The sequence below is a fragment of the Leopardus geoffroyi genome, chromosome B4 (genome assembly GCF_018350155.1).
Source record: "Leopardus geoffroyi isolate Oge1 chromosome B4, O.geoffroyi_Oge1_pat1.0, whole genome shotgun sequence".
In the NCBI taxonomy this organism is placed as follows: domain Eukaryota; kingdom Metazoa; phylum Chordata; class Mammalia; order Carnivora; family Felidae; genus Leopardus; species Leopardus geoffroyi.
The window spans coordinates 115736159-115757793 of NC_059341.1; the positions used below are offsets into that span (position 1 = coordinate 115736159).

Genomic DNA, 21635 nt, shown 5'->3' on the forward strand with positions numbered 1-21635 from the left:
GAGCCTGCTCGGGATTCTGTCTCCCTCTCTCTCTCTGCTCCTCCCACTCTTGCTCTCTCTCTCTCTCAAAATGAATAGAAATAAACTTGAATTTTTTTTTAAATACGATAAAAAAAGGAAGAAAATGAACTATTTATTGAGCACCTATTATGTGTCAGACTTTCTTGTAGACATTGGAAACACAGCAGCAAACAAGATAGCAAAGGTCCTTGCTCTTATGGACCCACATGTTAATGGGAAGAGACAGAAAGAAAGAAACAAATAAGTAAGAATAAACAAGCAACAAAGAAGAAAGTTAACTGATAGTGATAAATGCTGAGAAAAAAATGAAACAAGGTGATGTGATAGAGTCTGGGGAGCAGTTTTAGATCAGATGTTCAGGGAAGGCCTCTTTGAAGAGGTGACATTTAAAATGTCATGTGAATGACAAGATGGAGCAAAGTTCTAGAGTCTGAGAAAGATAAGATAGCGGTAGTGGTGAGGGTGGAGAGAGACATGACCAGGTTAGGAGATGTGACGATAGAATCAACAGGATTTATTGATGGGTTGGAGGGAAGGTGTGAGGGCAAGAGAGGAATCAGAGATGACTCATGGTCTCTGGCTTGATGAGTTAGCAGTACATCTATAGAAGCGAGCAGGTTGGGGAGGAATAGGCTGGGGTAAGAAGAATCAGAAGTCTGGATTTGGAAAGATTGAGTTGCCTGTTGAACTCTGAGTGGAGTTTTCAAGTGGACAACTGGGTACATGAGACCAGAATTAAACATTTGGGAGTTCTTTTTTTTTTTTTTTTTTTTTCGCCTTTAGATAATACTTAATGGACTGAGCTGGATGAGAGTACTTAGGGAAATGAGTACAGTTAGAAAAGAGAAGAGGTTGTAGGAGTATTCTTAAAATCTCAGGTACTTATGACTCATAACAAAACTTCAGAGTAATAACACTCTTATAGAATTAAAATGAATTGAAAGGAATTTTTGACTTTCTTACATTCTTTGATATATTTTGGGGGCCAAAAAGAAGTCTGGTTTTAATACACCTGTCTTATATTTGCATTCATTTGACCCATGTTTTTGAGTGCCTACTGCCAGGTGCCTTGTTAGGGACTATGTACAAAATGAGATCAAAAGAAACCAATCATGTTATTGGTGAAACATATTTGCTGAACACATGCTGTGTGCATTGTACTAGATGATTTGAGTATAGACCACAAAAATGAAAAATCAATTCTCTGTTCCCAAGAGAAGACAGTCTACCATGGCCGCTCAAGAGGAGAACAAACCCCTCAAAAGTCGCAAGGAAAGTGTGTTTCTTTTTTCTTCTATGTATGGATGGCCTTTGGTCATTGGCCATTAGGAGGTCCATGTGGGCCAAATGAACTTGGTGAAGTAGGCCACAGTCTAAAACCCGTTTTGGTTTCCATGCAATACCCAGTGTTCATCCCAACAGGTGCCCTTTGACAATAAATTTCATATTAGAAATACATAAATAAATAAGTCAATAAATAAATAATAAAATAAACAAAACCCATTTTGTTTTTTTCCCTCCTTTCTACTTCTTGTCTGTGGGAGGGCTTCCATGAGTGGAAAGAAGCTTATTTCAGCCCATCTCATACTTGTGGTTGACTCGTGCTCCAAGCACCCCAGCATTCACATCCTTATTATCTGGGGACAAGAGACATAGAGAATCCATCAGCACTTTTAATGGCTGAATTCTTTTCCCCATTAAATCAAGCACAGTCTCTCTGAAGAACAGTTCTAATGCTTTCAATATTGATATCCACTGTTCAGAATTCTATACTTCCTCCATTGCTAGTGGATGGATTGGATCTGTGCCCACTTATCAGTGAAAATGGAAAGGAAAGGAAGCACCTCTTCTGGGCTAATGGTTGTATTTGCTCTATGAAGATGCAGCTGAATGTTTTGGTGGATTGTTGTCAGAAAGAACAACCTAGCATCAATTATGCGGAAACAAAAATCATTATATTTAGTAGTCATTGTCTAATTTTTAAATGGACTTTATTAAATAAACCCAGATAAAAGCTTAGTTCACTCAAATACCTGGTACATTTTCTGATAAGTCATCCTGGCAGACCCATTGTGATGATGAAGTTCTGCTTGGAAAGAAAGACTCAGTGAGTTCCATGGGAAGTTTTTTGTGGTCAGTGTGGTCAATTGGTAATGGAAATACTTACATTTTTGGGGGGAGATAGGGTCAAAATAATTTTTTGGTGCCTTATGATGTCAGATTTTGTCATCTCAGCCAAATGCTTGGCCATACGCTTAAACAATTTCAAATTTGTGTTGTTGCTGTTCATTGAGAAACGTCTTAACCCTTGTCCCCTGATATCCATATAGTTTGCTTCTTTGTCACTTTCCTTGAACAAGAATAGAAGGTTAGTTACTAATTTGTTCATCACAAACGTTAATTCCGTTAATTCCTTATGTCTGCTATTGGAAGTGTATGGATTTCTCCTCAAATAATGATACATGATCTGAGCCCAGTAGATATTCAGCAGAGAATTTAGCTATTAAATTTTACCATTCAGAAGACTTCGGTTTGGTTGTTAGCTAGTACTTGAGAGTCTAAATGACACTCATTTACTACTTTTTTTTCAGTCACTGCATTTAGTTATATCACCAGAAAGTCATTCTGATATTGTATTATTTTGTGCTTTAAGTTGGGTTAATACCGGGAAGGTACACTTGAAGAACATTTTGGTATCTTATACAAGATAACACAGAGAAATCATAGTATTAATTTATCTAGTGTTCCTTATATAAAGAATCACAGGAAAAATTCCTGCTTGAAACCAGCATCAGAGAAATGTTGGTCTTTTTAGATGACTCAGTGTATTTTCTGAGATGGGAACCACAGTACAAATGGTTTTCTCTTTCTATCATGAATGCCAGGAAACTAAGAACTTATTTTAGCATGTCCTAATATCTTTAGGTATCCTAATATCTTAAACTTTTAATTGGCTTATCCATCTTTTAAATGTGTGTAGTACAGGTTTATAATAATTGCAAGTTTTTTGAAGAAAAATAGGAGGCTTTCCCCTCCCCTGGCCCCCTGACCGGGTTTTCTTATCAAAGCACTCTTCCTTCATTGAACTTGTAATATTTTGTAAATATTAATTATTATTTGTCCTTGTTTATGTTTGTCTCCTTCTCTAGACTCTAAGCTCCATAAGACAGAGACCATATCTCTCTTTCAGTATGTTAGCCCTACCTGATCCTAGCATGTAGTAAATGCTCAATAAAAACTTGCAGTGAAATTATGAATGAATTGTAGTAATCCTAGTACTATCAATCACTTAGACTATCAAGCCTTAACATACTTCGAACATCTAGAAATGTTGTTGGGATATTACATAAGTACATGATAATTTGCATGATAATGTATTCAGCTCTTTTAAAAGGTTTACAATTTAGGTTTTTATAAACTGTCCCAGAATTTTTATAATAAGCAATAATTAACCTAAGATCAAAACAAAATATTAGAGAATTTAAGGAATCATTAGAATCCATAACTTAGTAAAAGAGGTATCAATTAGTACACATGATTCATGTAATATTATCTACAGCATTTTACCAAGAGTTATACAGAAAAGGGGATAGCATGGCTGCAGATTCCAAGTATAGTTTTAAGATTTACAGTTAGAGAGATAGAGGCTTATATTTCCTTTAACAAATTCTGTTTTTAAATCTTTTTTGGGGGGATGGGAGGGTATGGGGAAGAGTAGCTACATGAGATTCCTGTTGCGTGTTCAGAAAATAGCAAACATGAAATGAGAAATAAGAATTCAGGTTCAGAAGTCTTCATATTTACTTGATGATGCGCAAACCTTTCACCATCTTCCTTTTCTACTTCTTTCCTCTTCTCTTCTGTACTTTGTTCTTCTCTTTCTTTAGTTGTCCTATCTCCTTAGTCTTCTCTGATCTGTGACAGTTTCATGACTGTGACACTCTGACTAGTGATTGTCAGATGTTTTGTGGAAGGTCTCTCAGTTTGGGTTTGCCTGATGTTTCCTCATGAAAAGACTGAGATTTTGAACTTTGGGGAAGGACCGCAGAGGTGGTATGTCCTTCTTGTCACGTCATGTTGGGACACGTGATGTCAATATGATTGGTTTCTCGTGAGGTTTAACCTTGATCATTGGGTTCAGGTGGTGCCTGCCAGGTTTCTCTGCTATGAAGTTTTTTTTTTTTTTTCTTCTATATTGGTTAGAAGTGCTGTTGTACCCAGATTTACTGAGATATAATTGACAAATAAAAATTGTTTACATTTATGGAGCACATGTGATAGTTTGATATATGTATACGTTGTAGTTGTTTACCACAATCAAGCTTATCGATACATCCATCATGTCACATAGTTATTTTTTTTAATGTATGGTGAAAACATTTAAGATCTACTCTGATAGCAAATTTCAAGTATGCAATATAGTACTAATGATAGCTACCATACTCTACGTTAGATCCCCAGAACTTACTCATCCTTCATTATTCAAACTTTGTAGCATTTGACCAACATCTCCTCATTTTCCCCTCTCCCAACCCCTGGCAACCACCATCATACTCTCTGTATGTATGAGTTTGACTTTTTCAGATTTTGCGTGTAAGTGAGATCATGCAGCATTTGTCTATGTCTGGCTTATTTCACTTAGCATATCCTCCATGTTCATCATGTTGTAGTATACGACAAGATTTCCTTCTCTCTCTCTCTTTCTTTCTGTTAAGGATATTTTTTAGATCAGTTTAAGATTCACAGCAGAACTGAGGGAAAGGTATAGAGATTTGCCATATACCCTGTACCCCATGCATATAGAGACTTCACCGTTATCAACATCTTCTTGCAGACTGGTATATTTGTAACAAGTGATGACCCTACATTGACACATCATCATCACCCAAAGTTTATAATTTACCTTTGGGCTCACTGTTTATTTTTTTTTTTTAATGTTTTTTTTTTTTTTTTTTTGAGAGAGAGACAGAGAGAGAAGGAGATACAGAATCCAAAGCAGGCTCCAGGCTCTGAGCAGTCAGCACAGAGCCCAATGTGGGACTTGAACCCACAAACTGTGAGATAATGACCTGAGCTGAAGTCAGATGCTTAACTGACTGAGCCACCCAGGTGCCCCCACTCTTGGTGTTTTACATTCTATGGGTTTGGACAAATGTATAATGACATGGATCCATCATTATGGCATTGCATAGAGTATTTTTGCTGCCCTAAAAATCCTCTGTGATTGCCTTATTCATATTCCCCTCTCAATCTCCTGGCAACCAGTGATCTTTTTACTGTCTCCATAGTGTTGTCTTTCTTAGAATGTCATAGAGTTGGGACGTACAGTAGGTAGCCATTTCTGATTGGCTTCTTTCACTTAGTGATATGCATTTAAGGTTCCCCCATGTCTTTTCGTACTTGATAGCTCATTTCTTTTTTTAGGGATGAATCATATTCCACTGTCCAGAAGTATGATGGTATAATCAGCCATTTACCCGCTGAAGGACATCTTGGTTGCCTCCAAATCTGGCAATTATGAATAAAGTTCCTATAAACATTTGTGTCAGGTTTTTGTGTGAACATGTTTTCAACTCCTCTGAGTAAACACCAGGGAGGACAATTGCTGGACCATATGATAAGAGTATATCTGGTTTTGTAAAAAACAGCCAAACTGTCTCCCAAAGTAGCTCTACCATTGGGCATTCCCACTAGCCATGGATGAGAGTTCCTGTTGCTCAACATCTTCAGCATTCGGTATTGTCAGCGTTCTGGATTTTGGCCATTCTAACAGGTGTGATTTTCTTCTGCTTTAAGGCCAAATATGTGCATATTTAGAATTATACGTACACACACATACACACATAATCTCACATTTTCCGTATCCAGTCATCTGCCAATGGACACTTAAGTTGATTCCGTGATGTAGTTATCATGTATGATGCTGCAATGAACATGGATCTATACTCAGAAATAGGATTGCTGGATCATATGATAGTTCTACTTTTGATTTTTTTAAGGAATCTCCATACTGTTTTCCATCTTGATGTACTAACAGACTTTTTTTTTAAATCAAGAGTTTAAGAGTTATTTTATTTAGTTTCTAAGCTTATGGGATTGATGGAAGCTATCTTGTTGTTAAAATTTCTAATTTTATTGTAAAATGGTAGAGTACATAGTAAGCTATTGATTTTTTTTGGAATTTATTAAAGTTTCTTTGTGACTTAATTCGTGATCTATTTTTGTGACTGTTTCAAGTGTGCTTGAAGAGAATCTATTTTTCTCCATGACTTGATTTCCACATCCATTAAACAGTAAGAAGCAAAAGTGTCCAACTCCTTTGATTTTTGTTTTGAAAGTTGCAGAACCAAAGACCAAATTGAAAGACAGAAAAATAATACATTTGTTCTTTTTGACTCTTTGTTTTGCAAACTAACAATGGGTTTGACACAAGTAAACATGGTAGGAGAAAGAGAAAAAAGAAAATATCTGTCCTTCCTGAAAATAGATTTGTTACCACTGAGTAACAGGTGCTTAATCCTCTGTGGGGGCACATTTCCAGCCTACGGAGAGGGAATAAACAGAGTGGAGGAGGAATCATCCGTGATAGAGATTCTGGTCTGTTTGATTTTTTTGGGTCTGCTGGTTTTAGGTATTTATATGAGTGAAACTGAATCTTTGGCGTGCTGCTCAGAAGTATCACTGTATGCTGATGTGGGGTGGTGATCCGTCAATAGGCTAACTGATGGCAGTTGGCTAGTAATCAGAAAGCCAGCCTAGTTGCTTAGGGGGCAGCATGAATGCTCATCTAAATTTGCCATAGGAAGATGAATTTAATGGTCAAGGGCTTCACCTTCGGGATTTAAGTCAAATTCTTAATAGCCAACCTCTTACATTGTTCACCATTTGGACTCCACACCCCTCAGCTCCTGCACTAACTCATCTCATGCTGTCTCTTACTCTCTTTTCTTCTCTTCTGTGAACTCTTCATGGAACTCACTATTGGCTCCCCACCTCCCCTGGACATCATCATCACTGTCTCCTTCTAGATCCCAGAAGATCTCAAGTCTTTCCAAGTAGAACAAGTCATTAGGAAGTGTTTTAAACTAGGTAGTTTTATGTGGGTGTGCTTTGTGCCATGTGTTTCAACTTTAGTACATGTTTGAAAATGATCAAAGTTTATAGTTGGAAAAACTACACCCAAAAGTCTGTAACCTCAGCTATTGCTAGTATCACGAGAGGTCTGCACTTTATCTGGCTGAAGGCAGAGGATGTTTCTAATACTTGTCCACATACAAAAGATAAATCTTGCCCAAGAAAGGAAAGCAATTCCAGAGGGTAAAAAAAGGAAAAAAAGAGGAAGAGGGTGAAGAGAGTACTAGGAACTCAGGACTATCAAGAGTAGGAGGTGGCACCAGAATGATCCGCCAATGTTTTGGCTGTCATTAGAATAACAGACTCTTCACCACGCATACTGTGTACTGCAAGGGCATGAAGTTGGAAGGACCTGGTTAGAATTCAGGTTTTTCTACATATAGCTGTGAAATTTTGGCGAGGACATTCGGGCATTTTGATTCTACAGTATTCACATATGTAAAATGCTAGTAATAATACTTGTCACCTATGTAAAAAAATTGTCACTGCTGGTATAATAAAATGGTATATTACTATAATAACACTTTAAACTGGTTACAAAAATTAGAAGGTTTTGAGGAGGGAGGTTTAGAATTGCTTTCCGCTGACTTGCTTACAAAGATATTTTCATCTTCCACTAGAGGTGTTGGTTGAGAAAACCTTTATAGAAATAGTGATATTTGAGGTTTTTTTCCTGTTACTATCAACGAATTTTTAGCAGGCATATGACTTTCTGCATATATCACCCAACTGATTTAAAAGTGAATCAATGAATGTATTTATTGATTGCCTCATTTCATAAAAGAATTCAGGAAGGACCCTGATATTGATATTCTGCCATCTTTCTATATTTGGATCATGCATTTGTCTTGCCTTCCAAATGAAAAATGTGGTGAACTCAGAAGATCACCCCCCAGTATCAGCTGCTGTCTTTTTAGAATGTCTTTGCGTTTCAGAAGTTGGAAAACTCCAAACTTCATGCCCCAGACACCTTTGCTGCTAATGTTCTGCATGCAAAGTAGGTTTTACAAATTGCATGCATCAGAGTAAGATTTGCAGGTGCTGTTTTGATGCTGTTGGCAATTACGGCTGTGGAGACCTTGATTTTTCTGCAGCAGTGTTTCAATGTCCAGTTACTTGCTCTGTCAGTGCTGAGAAGAGGTGGGGACTGTGGAGTGGTGGCTTCCTGACGACACCTTCCAAATTGTGGCCATGAGTCAGTTAGGCAATGTTGTTGAGGGAGTCATTTTTGGACGGCCAGGACTTTTCCAGCCTTTCTTGTGAATGTTCCCAATTTTCTGTGGCAAATTCCTTACTGTCTAGAGTAGCAGATTGCTACAACTGAATCATGACTGACTGACTTGTAATCTCTTTGTGGGCAGGTACTCTGATATAAAATGATATAAACAATCCTACATTTTTAGAGGAGGGAAAAAGATGACAATTAAGTGAAAGTTTTAATAAGATAGTAATACGTGCTACAGATAAAAACAAAGTTGGAATAGAGACGGGGAGTGCAGGAGATGAATGTTGCAATTTTAAATGTTTGTTTATTTTGAGAGAAAAGAATGTGAGCCCGGTAGGGGCAGAGAGAGAGGAAGAGAGAATTCCAAGCAGGCTTCGCGCTGTTAATGCAGGCACCGATGAGGGGCTGGATCCTACCAACCCTGAGATCTTGATCTGAGCTCAAATCAACAGTCTGCTGCTTAACCACTAAACCACCCAGGGGCCCCAATGTTGCAATTTAAAATAGAACGGTCATGGAAGCCTTCGCTGACAAGGTACGCGAATTGTGTACAAGGCCCTGGTGGAGTTCTAGGACTAAAATGCAATTATCCAATTACTCCTTTCCTTAGATAACCCGCTAAATGATGCTACTATTTTTCCATCTCAAGAGGCTATGTTGTTTACCCACAGTAAACATGGCGAAAAAGGCTTCAATCTGACGCTTGGGTCCCTCAATAAAAATGCTCACAGCGCTTCCTGTGTTTGCCCTCAACAAAGATGGCGATACCACTTCCTGTTCAGGGCTTTCGCCTGCAACAAAGATGGTGCTTATGGTACAGGTTCCCTAACAGTCTGGATTCCGGTTGCGTTTTTTTTTTTTTCCTTTCAATATACGTGTTTGCAGACGTAAGTAACAGGAAACCAGAAACCCGTATCCATTTTTTTCTCGAAGGCCCCGCACTGTGACGTCTGCGGCCTGGGCACTGCTTGGCTCCCCCGCCCACGTAACTTGTTGGCGGCGTTTCCGAGCCCGACCGGGTTGGGGTGGCGGTGGGGGGTGCCGGGGCCGCTCCCGCTTCTGTCCGCTGTCAAGTTCATTCCCAGCACCCTCGTTTTAGCTTGTCAGGTTGCCCCGAGAATCTCTCATAGTTCTTCCCGTTCGTAATACAACAGGATTTCAGCTGGCGAGGCAGGGAATAAAAGTTCCAAATAGGCTCTGGCAGCCAAAAGTACACACCCTCCCCCTCACCTGCCACCTCTCAGACTTCACCGAGAGCTACTCGACGGGGTGGGGTCGGGTCACCGGCCGGTGGTACTTTCTGGGGGCGCCTGGAAGCCCCATGTGCCGCGTCCTCCCCTCCCCCATCCCCGCCGCTTCTTTACATCCACGGCTTCCGCACCGGCGCCTTGGAGTTCACGGGCAGTGGCCTTTAAATCGTGCATGGCTACTGACCAGGAGTGGCGTGTGGACATTTTTTTTCTTGTAGAGAAAAAGAAGATCCCCATTAAATGTCCCATGCGTGTGTGGTCCTGGCAGTGTAATCATAGGGATTCGGAATTCTTAGAGGGAAGGGGTGGAGTCTGTGACCATATGTAAGGTTTATCATAGACTGGGCATACACAATATTTTTCTTGATGGTGTATAGGGATATTTTTTTTTTTTTTTTTTTTTTTTTTTTTAGGGGAAAAGAACCTTAGACTCACTGGTACCTACTGGGCTCTGGTGCTCACTCCCATTGTGGTACAGGTTCAGCAAATGCCCGTGGTCAGAAGGGCACCTTGCATGCGTATTGGCAGTTAACTCTGGTATTGGGTATCTCTGATGAAGGCAATGTTAAAATAAAGCCACTGTTTCTTTTTAAGTATGTTAAAATGAAATGCTGCTCTGTAATTCTCCGATCAAAGTTGCTTTTTTATTTAAAGCAGGGTCTCTGACCCACGTTTTTCCAAATCTCTTTATCAAGCAAGGAATCGGGCTAGGACCCCACTGTGAGGAAAGTAGAAACAGAAAAGATGATTCATGTTCAGGGTTGTTCGTTATGTTCGGAAACGTTCAAGATTAATTTGCCTTGACTTAACAGCCAGGGACTATACACCGTGGTCTGGCACTCAGCTAAGATTCAAAGAGGTACCTGACCTTAAGGAGTTTGCCTTGCATGCAGGACAGTGTCTTTAGGGGTTGGTCAGCGGTCCTGTAATCTGAGCTGTTATTCTGTCTTTTCCCAGGGAGAGATGGAGGCTAGAGACAAGCAGGTGCTTCGCTCCCTTCGCCTGGAGCTGGGTGCCGAGGTACTGGTGGAGGGACTGGTTCTTCAATATCTTTACCAGGAAGGAGTCTTGACGGAAAACCATGTTCAGGAAATCAAAGCTCAAGCCACAGGCCTCCGGAAAACAATGCTGCTGCTGGATATCCTACCTTCCAGAGGTCCTAAAGCATTTGATGCATTCCTAGAGTCCCTGCAGGAATTTCCCTGGGTTAGGGAGAAGCTGGAGAAGGCAAGGGAAGAAGCCATAACTGAGCTGCCTGCAGGTAGGCCTCAAAAAGATCATTTGATTTCAGTTCCAAAATTGTTGAAACTGCCCTTTGGATGTGAAGTTGGGGTTTTAGGCTGGGAGTGGGTAAGGAGTTTGGACTGAAGGCACATGGTATTGGAGGCACAGGATGAGGAAGTGGAATTAGGAAGTGCAGGGAAGGGAAGAAGAATGAACCATGATTGCGAGGGTGGGAAGGGAGGTCAGAGAATACATTTAGAAATGCTTCCAGGGAAGCTTGGCAAGTCACTTGGGAGGCATGTTCTCATCTGAGAGCCAGGTCATATCTCAGCCCTTGGCATTGGGAGCCATTTGGAAAGTGCAGATGGGAAAGCAGGCATTGGGCCCACTGATAACTGATTCGTGGGGTGCCAGAGCTGCTGGCTGGAAAAGGTCAGCTTCGGGAAGGAGGAGACAGCCTCTAGGAAGGCACGCCTTGCACCTGTTCCCTAAGCTGTCCTACATGGCCAAAGGGGATTATTTGGAAAGCTGGTTAAGTAAGCTTTTAAAGGTTACGATTTAAAGTCGTTCTTTTTTGTTTGGCTTTGTTCAGACACCCGGAGTATTTAATGTTAGAGGGTCAGTAGTTTGGAGAGGGTCTCATTTTGATTTTAAGGTAAGTTGGAAGCTATGGAGAAGAGAAACAGTCCTGGTGCTATTAGCATGGCTTGTAGCAGGAAGATGTGCTATGAAACACTTTCCTTCTAACACTTCCATGACGTTTACTGTTTTACAAAGAAGGAGGAGCAGAGAATTGCACTGGCAAAAAAATAAAAATAAAAAATAAAAATAAAAATATATAAATCTATACATAAATAAAATAAAAACAAATCAATTAAAAAAGAAAGAAAATAAATAAAAAGTTTCAAGTTGACTTGCAAATTTTTAACAGGAAGTCAACCTTCTCTTTAGTTTTTAAAAGCAGTGATAGAACTCCTCTGAGACGGTAGTCCTCAGACTTTGTTGTTGCAGTTTTAAACATACCAACCTAACTGGTTAAAAAACAAATAAGGAATAAAAGACCGATCTTATTATTTTTGCCCCATGGACCTCATATTTAATTTTTGTTTTTTGTTCATGGACCTCATATTTTGAATGATTTTTCAGACCACGCATACTAAGTAATCATGATTAACTCTTCTATTTTTATTAATGGCATATGTCTGAATATCTGCTCTGCATGAGATAACCGCTTAATGTAAGAGGGCTTGGTTGAATCCTAGTGGAAACAGCAAACATATTTTCATTTTCTAGCATGACCAAATTATAGGTAAATGTATGTTTTAGGCATTCTGAAATACTGAAAATAGCTGTCCTTTGAGGACCACAGGAATTCTCAAATTCGACTGTCCTTACAAAATTAAATACTCCAGGTATGTGAACAAATTGAAGCTAAAGTGTCTAAGACGTATCTACCACTTTACTGAAAACAGAATAAATAACATAGAACTGGGGACACGTGAAGAAAAATAGGGTATCCAGTGTCTTTTCCTGGTATTTGACATTGAGATTCCTCTTTGCACTAAACAGTTGGAAACAACAAAACAGGCAAACTGAGAGCCTGTTGCTACCAAAATATTTAATTTAATTTTATAATCATATGAGGTGATGTAAGTGATGTGAGGTGATGTAAATTGTCCTGTTGTATGTTGTTCATAGAGGTGTGACCCTATTTTCATTTCTTCAGATTTATTCAGAGAACAAGAAAAAAAATTATGATTTATTTTTACCAAATGGTGAAAGTTACACAGAAGCCGAGAGCAAGATAGGTTTTTTTTTTTTTTAAAGTAAGCAGAATGAAACAGTTTAACGTGAGAAAAAATTGAATGTGTCTGTGTGAAAAATAATATCGATTTGTTAATTCTGTGGAAGTGTTCAAATGAATGATAGGTTGGCTACTGTAGACATTGAATACTCTTAACTGTCCTACTTTTTGTTGAGCAATGTAGCTATTGAAAAATGTTTTGAAGGGAGAGTTTGATTTACATGTATTTCTCTTTATCTTCTACAATGATAATCACATAAACTCACTTTTATTTTTTTAATTTATTTTATTTTTATTTTTTTTTCAACGTTTATTTATTTTTGGGACAGAGAGAGACAGAGCATGAACGGGGGAGGGGCAGAGAGAGAGGGAGACACAGAATCGGAAACAGGCTCCAGGCTCCCAGCCATCAGCCCAGAGCCCGACGCGGGGCTCGAACTCACTGACCGCGAGATCATGACCTGGCTGAAGTCGGACGCTTAACCAACTGCGCCACCCAGGCGCCCCATAAACTCACTTTTAAAATAACATTTGTTAATTATTGAGTATTTTAAGCAAGATTATAAAATATAAGTAAGGTGTGGAGAAAAACGGCACAGAGAACACCTGCTTCCCCATCGCTCAGTTTTTTAAAAAAATATCACGAGGGCGCCCCGGTGGCTCAGTTAAGCGTCCGACTTTGGCTCAGGTCGTGATCTTGCGGTTAGTGAGTTTGAGCCTGTGCGTCGGGCTCTGTGTGACAGCTTGGAGCCTGGAGCCTGCTTGGGATTCTGTGTTTCCCGCTCTCTCTGCCCCTCCCCCACTCACGCTGTCTCTCTCTCTCTCTCTCTCTCTCTCTCTCTCTCTCAAAAATAAACATTAAAAAAAAAAATCACCATTGCCTTTGAGGACCCTGGATGCTCCTCCTAGTCCTAGCTCAGCCCCAAAGCCCACTTACTGATAAATCCTAGATTTGGAATTTATCACTCCCTTCTTTACTTTGTAGTTTTCCCTCTCATAAAAATCACTTTTAATATCCACATGTTATGGAAAGTCCACTATACCAAAAGTTTTAGCAAGATATATAAAGATACAAATTTAAAAAATATATAAAATGTGTGTGGGAGGGTAAAAGATGGAAGAGATGATATATTTTAAAGGAGCTGTTAGTTAATAGCCTTCTCTTATTTGGGAGCTTAAACTTTCAGTGTTTAATTAAGTTGATGGCAATATTTTAATTCTATAGTTAATTGGGACTTAATTAATTGAAAACCTATACACACACACACACACACACACATAAAATATAGAGTTGAGATGCCTTCAATTTCATGTTCCCGCAAAAACGCAGATGGACCCAGAGGTCTATTTCCCCCGGACCCTGTGCTTTTCCAGTGTTGTAAGAGAGTAGTTTTAATAAACTTTTAAAGAGTCCATTTAAATCTTGTAAAGGCATTTTTTGAATTTTGAGGGATTAAACTGTCGGAAAATGTGGAGCTTATATATTCTGTGCATACATTAACCTCGTCTGATCTTTTGATCACTTTGTTGTTAGTAATTAATTTGTGTAGGTTTGGTGGTCTCCTCTTAGGAGGCCTGAGAACAAATGGGCTGAAATACCTATTTCTCTTTGGCCAAGAGCCTGCAACTTCTCCAAGAAAGAACTGATTTCATTTGATTAAAAAGCATTTTTGTTTTGGTCTTCTCCAGGAATCCTGGTTTTCCCTTTGCTTGTTTAATTTCTATGTTTCGCTGTAAATTCTGAGCTGCCTCAGAAGTCCTTATTTGGTGATTGATCCTAGTTAGTTGGTTTTTATTTATATTCTGGGTGTAATTTTTTAGAGAAAAATCGAGTTGTATCTTAATCCCCTCTGGTCTCTTAAATCCCACCCTTATCAAATCCAGGAACATGAAGAAATACCTTAAAGCTTTGATTCCTTCAGTCTGCCTAGATGATAGGTTTTCCTATCTCTGTTAAAAAAAAAAAAAGTCTAAGATGTTAATGGATAATTGATTTTGTGTTTTTCTCACCTTGTAAGGACTCTTAATATTTTAAAAAAGGATTTCTGGCAATAAAATTACTAAATCCAGCTTGGCACCGTGGAAGGGACACTTCATAGTGTGTCCCTTGCTAGCCAAGGTCACACAGTAGACAGTAGATCAGCTGGCAGTCCTCCCTGGGCTCCTGTCTGGTCTTTTAGGAGATGAGAACAGGGCTGAATCTGGATGTAGACAGCATGTGCCCGCCTGCCTGGCTTCCTACTGCTCATGGGCCCTGTCTGCTGACAAGCTGTCTCTAGTGCTTGAGCTAATCTGGATCTGGAAAGGAGGTTTATGGGCAGCCCCAGTCTCACCAGCTGGTAGGACTTAGCTTAAGTCACGGTGGGAGGGACTCCTGGGCCCCAGGACTCTCTGTTCCAAGGTGTTGGCCCTGTTTGTGGGACTAGGTCTCTGCTGTGATTCTCACTTAACAGTCAGCCTGGCAACTTTGCCTTTAACTCCAATCTTCTGTTAGACTTGGGAGTGTTTTTCTCCCCCCTCGTCCGGAGGCTAGATTCCTGCTTTATGTCCTCTTAGCCACTGGCAAGGATGAAGAACAGCAGTCTTGGAACACAGCTCGGTGCCTCATATGTTAGCATCAGCTGCTTCAACTCTCTAGCCTCCTGAGGCTATTTGCTTCAGCTTTGCTTGAGTTTGAGCCGGTCCTCGCCACTGACCCTATGCCCTGACACCGTGGCCGCCCTCACGCCCTGCCCTGCAGGACGCAGGACGGGCCTGTTTCTCCTCTACCCACGGGCTCCAGGGCTCTGTCTGTCCCTTTTGGAATATGACCATGCAGAGGCACATCGGCTACCCTCTCAAGATATACTCTGGCTTTCAGATGTATGCTTGGATGCATCTGAAGTTACTGAGCAATAATGGCAAAAATCTCAGGGATTGTAGTAGGTTTTTTGGAACAGTTTCTAGCCTGGGATTCTCCGGTCGTTACCATGAACGAGCCCTACTCTGAATATGTAAGTTCAGCGTTGATCTCAGTTTTTCCAGCTTGTGGTCTATCCAGGCACTTGTGTGGCTGAGTAGAGTTCACTTTATGGCATCCTGTGTGCTCGAGAGGGAGTGGTGGGTCAGCATCCACGGTAAGACCCTTCGCTGTGGTGAGGGCGGAGTCTACAGAGAGCCCCATCGTGACCATCGTGTCCTTCCTGAGGGCCAACTAGATACCAGGCGCTAGGAAATAAAGTCACGTGAAGGACCTCCACATCAACTGAGGGGATTCACTGTTCATTCAACAAATATTGAGCATTGACATTAGGTGCTAGGATATTATGGGAAACAAAGCCCGTGTGCTTCTGGAGCTCACTGTATTCTGTATTCTGACGCGGATAGGCAACAAGCAGATGAGGGGATGCTGTGTGTGTGTGTGTGTGTGTGTGTGTGTGTGTGTGTGGTGGTGAGGGAGGGCTTTGCAGACCGCGTGGGGTGGTCAGAGACAGTCTCTCCGCTGTGATGACACAGAGCAGAGACCTGAATTCTGCAACAGAGTGGGTACCGAGAGGAAGAACGTTTCAGATAAAGGGGACCACAAAGGCGCAGGAGCTCCAGTGGGAGCCCTCAGTGACAGTGTGGCTACAGCCCAGGCCTGTCTGGGATAATAACCTCCCTCACGGAGAGATGAGTCAGGCTGCGTGTCAGCAAAGGCCCAGTCTTGGTCATTTGTTGTTGTGCTTCCCCAAATGTGAGATGCGTGCACAGCCATGATGTTGGGTAGTTCTTAAAATGATTTTAGGTGATGTGCAGATATGGGAGTGAATCTCATGGCGAGAGAGTGATTTCCTTTTTCTTTCTGTTTCAGTCCTGAGGATATCCAAATGAAAGCCTCCCTTTGCTGTAATATATCTCTTGACACTTGCCAGTTTTTCTTTTTAACAAAGAGAAAGAGGTCCTTACGCCTAAAGCCTTCTGTGGACAACAGTATTTAGCTAGATTTGAGTTGTGTTGCCTTTCTTCCCTTATATTAATCTCATGGTCTCCTTCCATTTGTGGCAAGTAAAACTGTCTTCTATCTATGAACTTACTTTTATTTTTTTTTACATTTTATTTATTTATTTTTTTTTTGTGAGAGAGACAGAGCACAGGTGGGGGAGAGGCAGAGGGAGAGGGAGACACAATCCGAAGCAGGCTCCAGGCTCCGAGCTGTCGGCACAGAGCCCGAGGCGGGGCCCGAACTCACAAACTGTGAGATCATGATCTGACCTGAAGTCGGAGGCTTAACTGACTGAGCCACCCTGGCGCCCCCTTACTTTTATTTTTTTTAAATGTTTATTTATTTATTTTGAGACGAGAGGGAGTGAAAGGAAGAGGGGCAGAGAGAGAGAACCCCAAGCAGGCTGTGCACTGTCAGTGCAGAGCCCAACGTGGGGCTCGAACCCACAAACCGTGAGATCATGACCTGAGCCGAAATCAAGAGTTGGACGTTTAACTGACGAAGCCACCCAGGCGTCCCGTGAAGTTACTTTAAAAAATATATAGCTTTTGGGGCGCCTGGGTGGCGCAGTCGGTTAAGCGTCCGACTTCAGCCAGGTCACGATCTCGCGGTCCGTGAGTTCGAGCCCCGCGTCGGGCTCTGGGCTGATGGCTCAGAGCCTGGAGCCTGCTTCCGATTCTGTGTCTCCCTCTCTCTCTGACCCTCCCCCGTTCATGCTCTGTCTCTCTCTGTCTCAAAAATAAATAAAAACATTAAAAAAAAAAATTAAAAAAAAAAAATATATAGCTTTTATTTAGGTAAAAATGAGTCACTTGAAGAAAAATACTATGAAATAATGGTTTGAAGATGTGGCAAAAAATTGTAAAGATTCTTTCCACACATTTTCTTATTTAAAAAGACAGGAGTTTGGGGCAGAAACCATCCCCTGGTCGTGTAGTTGGGGAAGGAAGGCTCCAGCTATAGTTCATATAGAAGATGGTACCATATTCAAGGCACTTTATTGTTTTTCTCATTCAGATTATGCAGAGTGGCTGGGAATTGGTTAAATTTATTAGTAGAATTGCCAGAATGACTGAATTTTAATTTTTCTAAGTTCTAAACATGTTCATTTGCTAGTGTACCAGAGTCAGCAAGCTGGAGACATATTCTGGTATTCCAGAATTTTAGGCTGGGAGGGACTCATAGATCATCTAATTTTTCTCTGAGAAAGCTGAGGCCTAGGGAGATTAAGTCAGCTTGCCCATGATTACATAGCTAGTTAATGTAATTTATTGTCAAACTAGAATCCAGGCCTCCCAACTCTTGATTTAGGATTTTTTTTGCTATTCTTGGCTCCCCACTGGGTTTCAAGTGGAATTGTATTATGCTGTTGTGTTAATAATTGAAATAAGCTTTTAAAAAATTATAGTAATGCTTTTTGTTTTAAGAGGAAAAATTTCAAGGGCTTTTAGAGGTGTACTGGGATAAGATTTTGCTAAAATATTTTATTTTTATTAATGCTAATTTTAATCATTTAAAAGGAAATTTTGATAGTTTAGTACTGCATTTTATCAGAAGATTTCTCCCCCTGCTTCTGCAAGGCTGACATAAAGGGAGAGTGGAAGACTTTTATCGAGTATTTATGGGACTGATGAAATAATGCATCTGTTGGCAGCTAATTGTAGCTCTTTCTAGGAATAGCAAACCATGTGACAGGCCTCTCCCCAGCAGGATGCTTCCATTTCACTTTAAAAAATGGATTTTATGTTCTTTTCTCTTAGAAATTCTCATCGTGACTTTTTTCTCCCTCCTGTGGATGTATGGGCCACTCGGCTACATCAATCACCCTATTGACTATCGTGGTTGATTTAGCTTGTTGTTTCTCGGCCCTGGCTTTAAAACATTACTGATCCCTAGACTCTGACGCAAGCCAATTCGTGCCAAAATCTGTGGAGGTGTGATCTGGGCAGTGGTAGTAAGACACACACACACACACGCGCGCGCACACGCATTTGCACACCCATGCGTGTGTACACAAGCAAGCACAGGGACATGCGCAAATGCCTCAGTGAGGTCATTGTAGAATGCAGCCAGGGTTGAGAACCTTGAAATCAGACCAGCTGATTAGGCGCGTGGCTCCTTTGTCACTTGTTGTTCCCCAAGTATGAACTTCCCAAAGTTGTGTACTTGCTTGAAGAGTTGTTCTTGTTTTCTGGTGAGGTGAGGTGGAAAGGTGGGAGGAATGGAGATGTAGAAGGATACGTAGTTTTGTTTTGATTAAAAACAAGTGTTTTTAATTCTTTGAATTTCTTGAACTGCGTTGCTCAAGAATGTTCCAGAACCTTAGACCCTACACAGGTGTGACTCTGCTGCCAACATATAAATCCATTAGAAGAACCCTGGGGGGATATACAGGCTTGATGTACTGGGAATGGCTTAGCCAGTGAAATAACTACCATAATATTTATTGGCAGCTTTACTTTGTGCCAGGAACTGGTCCAGGTCCTTTGCATTTATTAATTCATTTAATTCTGGCAGTAACGTGGTGAGACAGGTGGTGGTATTATTACTGTTATTGCACGGAGATGTTTAGTCATGTGCTCAGGGTCATACAACCCAGTAGGACCAAATTTGGAATCCAGGCACTTTAAAGCCTGCCAATTCATGGCCTATAAAAACACATTTTCAAGGTACGCTTTTCTCTCCCCCCTAATTCTGACAACGGTGGCTGCTCTAGAGCCCATCATTTGCCAGCCCCCAGTGTTCTTCCCTCCCCTACTCCAGTCACTCCCGTGCAGCCCGAGGGACTTCTCTGTCTTTCTCTTTACTGCCTATTGTCAGAAGACTAAATTCTGGCTGGTATGTCTCTCTCCCCCGTCTCTTATTTTATTCTTTTTTGGGGGGTGAGGTCTAATGTGAGGCCACATGGGGTCAAGGAACAGAGCCCCTGGGTTGCTCCTGTCCCAGCTGGCTACCTTGAGAGTAAAAAAAGACTAAATCTTCTTGGCTGTGATTAGGAGATGGTGTATTGGCTCTCCTGATACTGGAATCAGGTTCCACTTTTGCAGCTCTTAAATCTTGCTATTGAAAGGCGAAAGCCATCAGTTCTAATAACCAGCTTTTCCGATGGCACAACCTCAGAGTTTAACCGTGTGCTTAGCAAGGTAGCTTTCTATTTTTACGGGTGTCGTTCAAACTTGTAGGCCGTTGTTGTAGCTAGCTGCAGGAATGTTTGCCTTTGCTTAATTTTAATAGGCAGCTGTGTTTATACTTGTTGCTCAGTTTGAACAGTAAGGAGTATATGTATATGCTTCTTTGGAGGACTTTTCCCCCAGAGGGGGGAAAAAGGGTACATTGTACTTTTCCAAACAGTAAATTTTAATTGAGAAGGAAATGTGACCTCTAAAAGAAGTTTAGTCCTAGGCTTTATTTTTGTTAATGTTATAAAAGAAATCTTAACTCCTTGTAAGAAGTGCCAAGTTGACAATTCCTGGAAATGTTCATGTTCTATTTATGCTCAGAGAGGGTGGTGACGCTGTTACCAAAATAATACTGCTGAGATGTAGTAAGTGGCAAAGGAGAGCTTTGTGGTTTCATAACCTAAATATGAGACTTTTAAAGCACCTCTCAGTCCCACCATTTGTATATAAGGTGTAAGGTGCTGAGTGATAATGACCAAGTTGTTAGGAGACTTGCAGAGGCAGTAGAGCACGTCTGCTGGGACTTGCCCCATTGTTCGAACTACTGTGGAAGGTTAGCGCCGGAAGGGACCTCAGAGACCCCCACTGTACAGATGAGGAAACTCAAAGATGTAAGTCAGTCTGACAGCATGTATGTGAACTCTTTGGTTCAAGCAGTAGACCTCTTGCTAACGTAGGCAAAAATAGGAATTTCTCTGACGTATACTGGATTATTCACAACTTTGAAAGAATTGCTAAAATTTCAGGGCCCAGTAAGGTGGGAATGGGGCACCTCTGGGGAGCTCTGGCCACTGGTGTTCCTCCTCTGAGTCCCTCCACCTTGCCGTCTCTCAAGATTCAGGGACTGACTGGCCTAGGTTGAGTCGTGAGCCCTTCGTTTAGGACACCAGAGTCACCTGGAGTGGGAAAGGGACAGATCCAAAAGGAAGACGTGAAAGCTGGTGAAGACATGTCCACCGTACTATATCATTCCCATTGTTTTTATATTGAACCCATTCTATAGTTGTGGACCTGGAAAAAAATGAAAGCCCTTTAAAGGAAGGAGAATGTTCTACATCTTAGTCTTAGTATAGCAAGGCTGAGGTCGAAGGCCAGAGGTGGTAGGAAAAGTAGAGGAGAGCAATTTTGAGAGCAAGGTAGGTCTTCTGAAACCTTTCCAAAATGAGAAGATGTTCGGAAAAAACAGATTTGAGAACGTTGAAGTAGAGAGGTGGTAGAAAGAGAATTTGGATTGGGTTCTGGCCTCAGGGCTTTACGTACATAAACTCACTTTATCCTTTGAGGTCAGCACTATTATTGTTACTTGCATTTTACAAATGAAAGTATTAGATGAATTGCCCAAGGTCACATAACTTGGTAGTAGCAGAGCTGAGATTTGAACACCGATAGTCTGGCCCTCCAGTCCATGCTGTTAATTGCTAGGCTATTCTGTCCCCAATACCAGTTCTTGGTGCTGGTCCATGTCACGTGTCTCAGAGTACCTGACCTGGGCTTGCTACAGCTTCTTCATTTTCTGACCCTTTCTTCCCTTGAGTCTCACATGTAGCCAACATTTTCATTGTGTTTTTAAAAATAGCTTATCAAATGAGAAGTTAAAAAAATACCAAAGAAGATAAAAAATATTTTCTAAGAAATGTGATTAGACAAAAATAAAGATTTCGAATGAGATTGACACAGCAGTTTTTGTTCCTTGAGTCTTTATCTTTTCCCTTTCAATTTCTTTTTATTCTCAATCAGCCCTTTGATGGGGCTGTGGGCAGTTGTCCTTTTTCAGGCCTCCTCGTATTTGAGCCCTTTTATTCCTTTTTGTGCCAGTCTGGATCTATTCAGGAAA

General features: G+C 40.9%; 1 protein-coding gene and 1 long non-coding RNA gene across 3 annotated transcripts in view; one reads left to right on the plus strand and one right to left on the minus strand.

The window, feature by feature from the left end:
• Nucleotides 1-1796: 1796 nt before the first annotated feature.
• Nucleotides 1797-4045, minus strand: LOC123590693. The gene is made up of 3 exons (XR_006708929.1): nt 3826-4045; nt 2189-2371; nt 1797-2107 (listed from the first exon to the last, which is right to left on the minus strand). It is a non-coding gene; the product is annotated as an uncharacterized LOC123590693 (long non-coding RNA).
• Nucleotides 4046-9091: 5046 nt separating this feature from the next.
• Nucleotides 9092-21635, plus strand: part of CRADD (CASP2 and RIPK1 domain containing adaptor with death domain) — a 176541-nt gene continuing 163997 nt past the window's right edge. The window contains exons 1-2 of one of the 2 annotated variants that reach the window (XM_045466899.1): nt 9092-9267; nt 10588-10891. In XM_045466899.1, the coding sequence (XP_045322855.1) occupies nt 9139-9267; nt 10588-10891 (433 nt within the window). In that variant the 5' untranslated portion in view covers nt 9092-9138. Of the gene's footprint in view, nt 9268-10299; nt 10490-10587; nt 10892-21635 lie in introns of those variants that run through there. The other variant, XM_045466901.1, reaches the window with a different exon arrangement.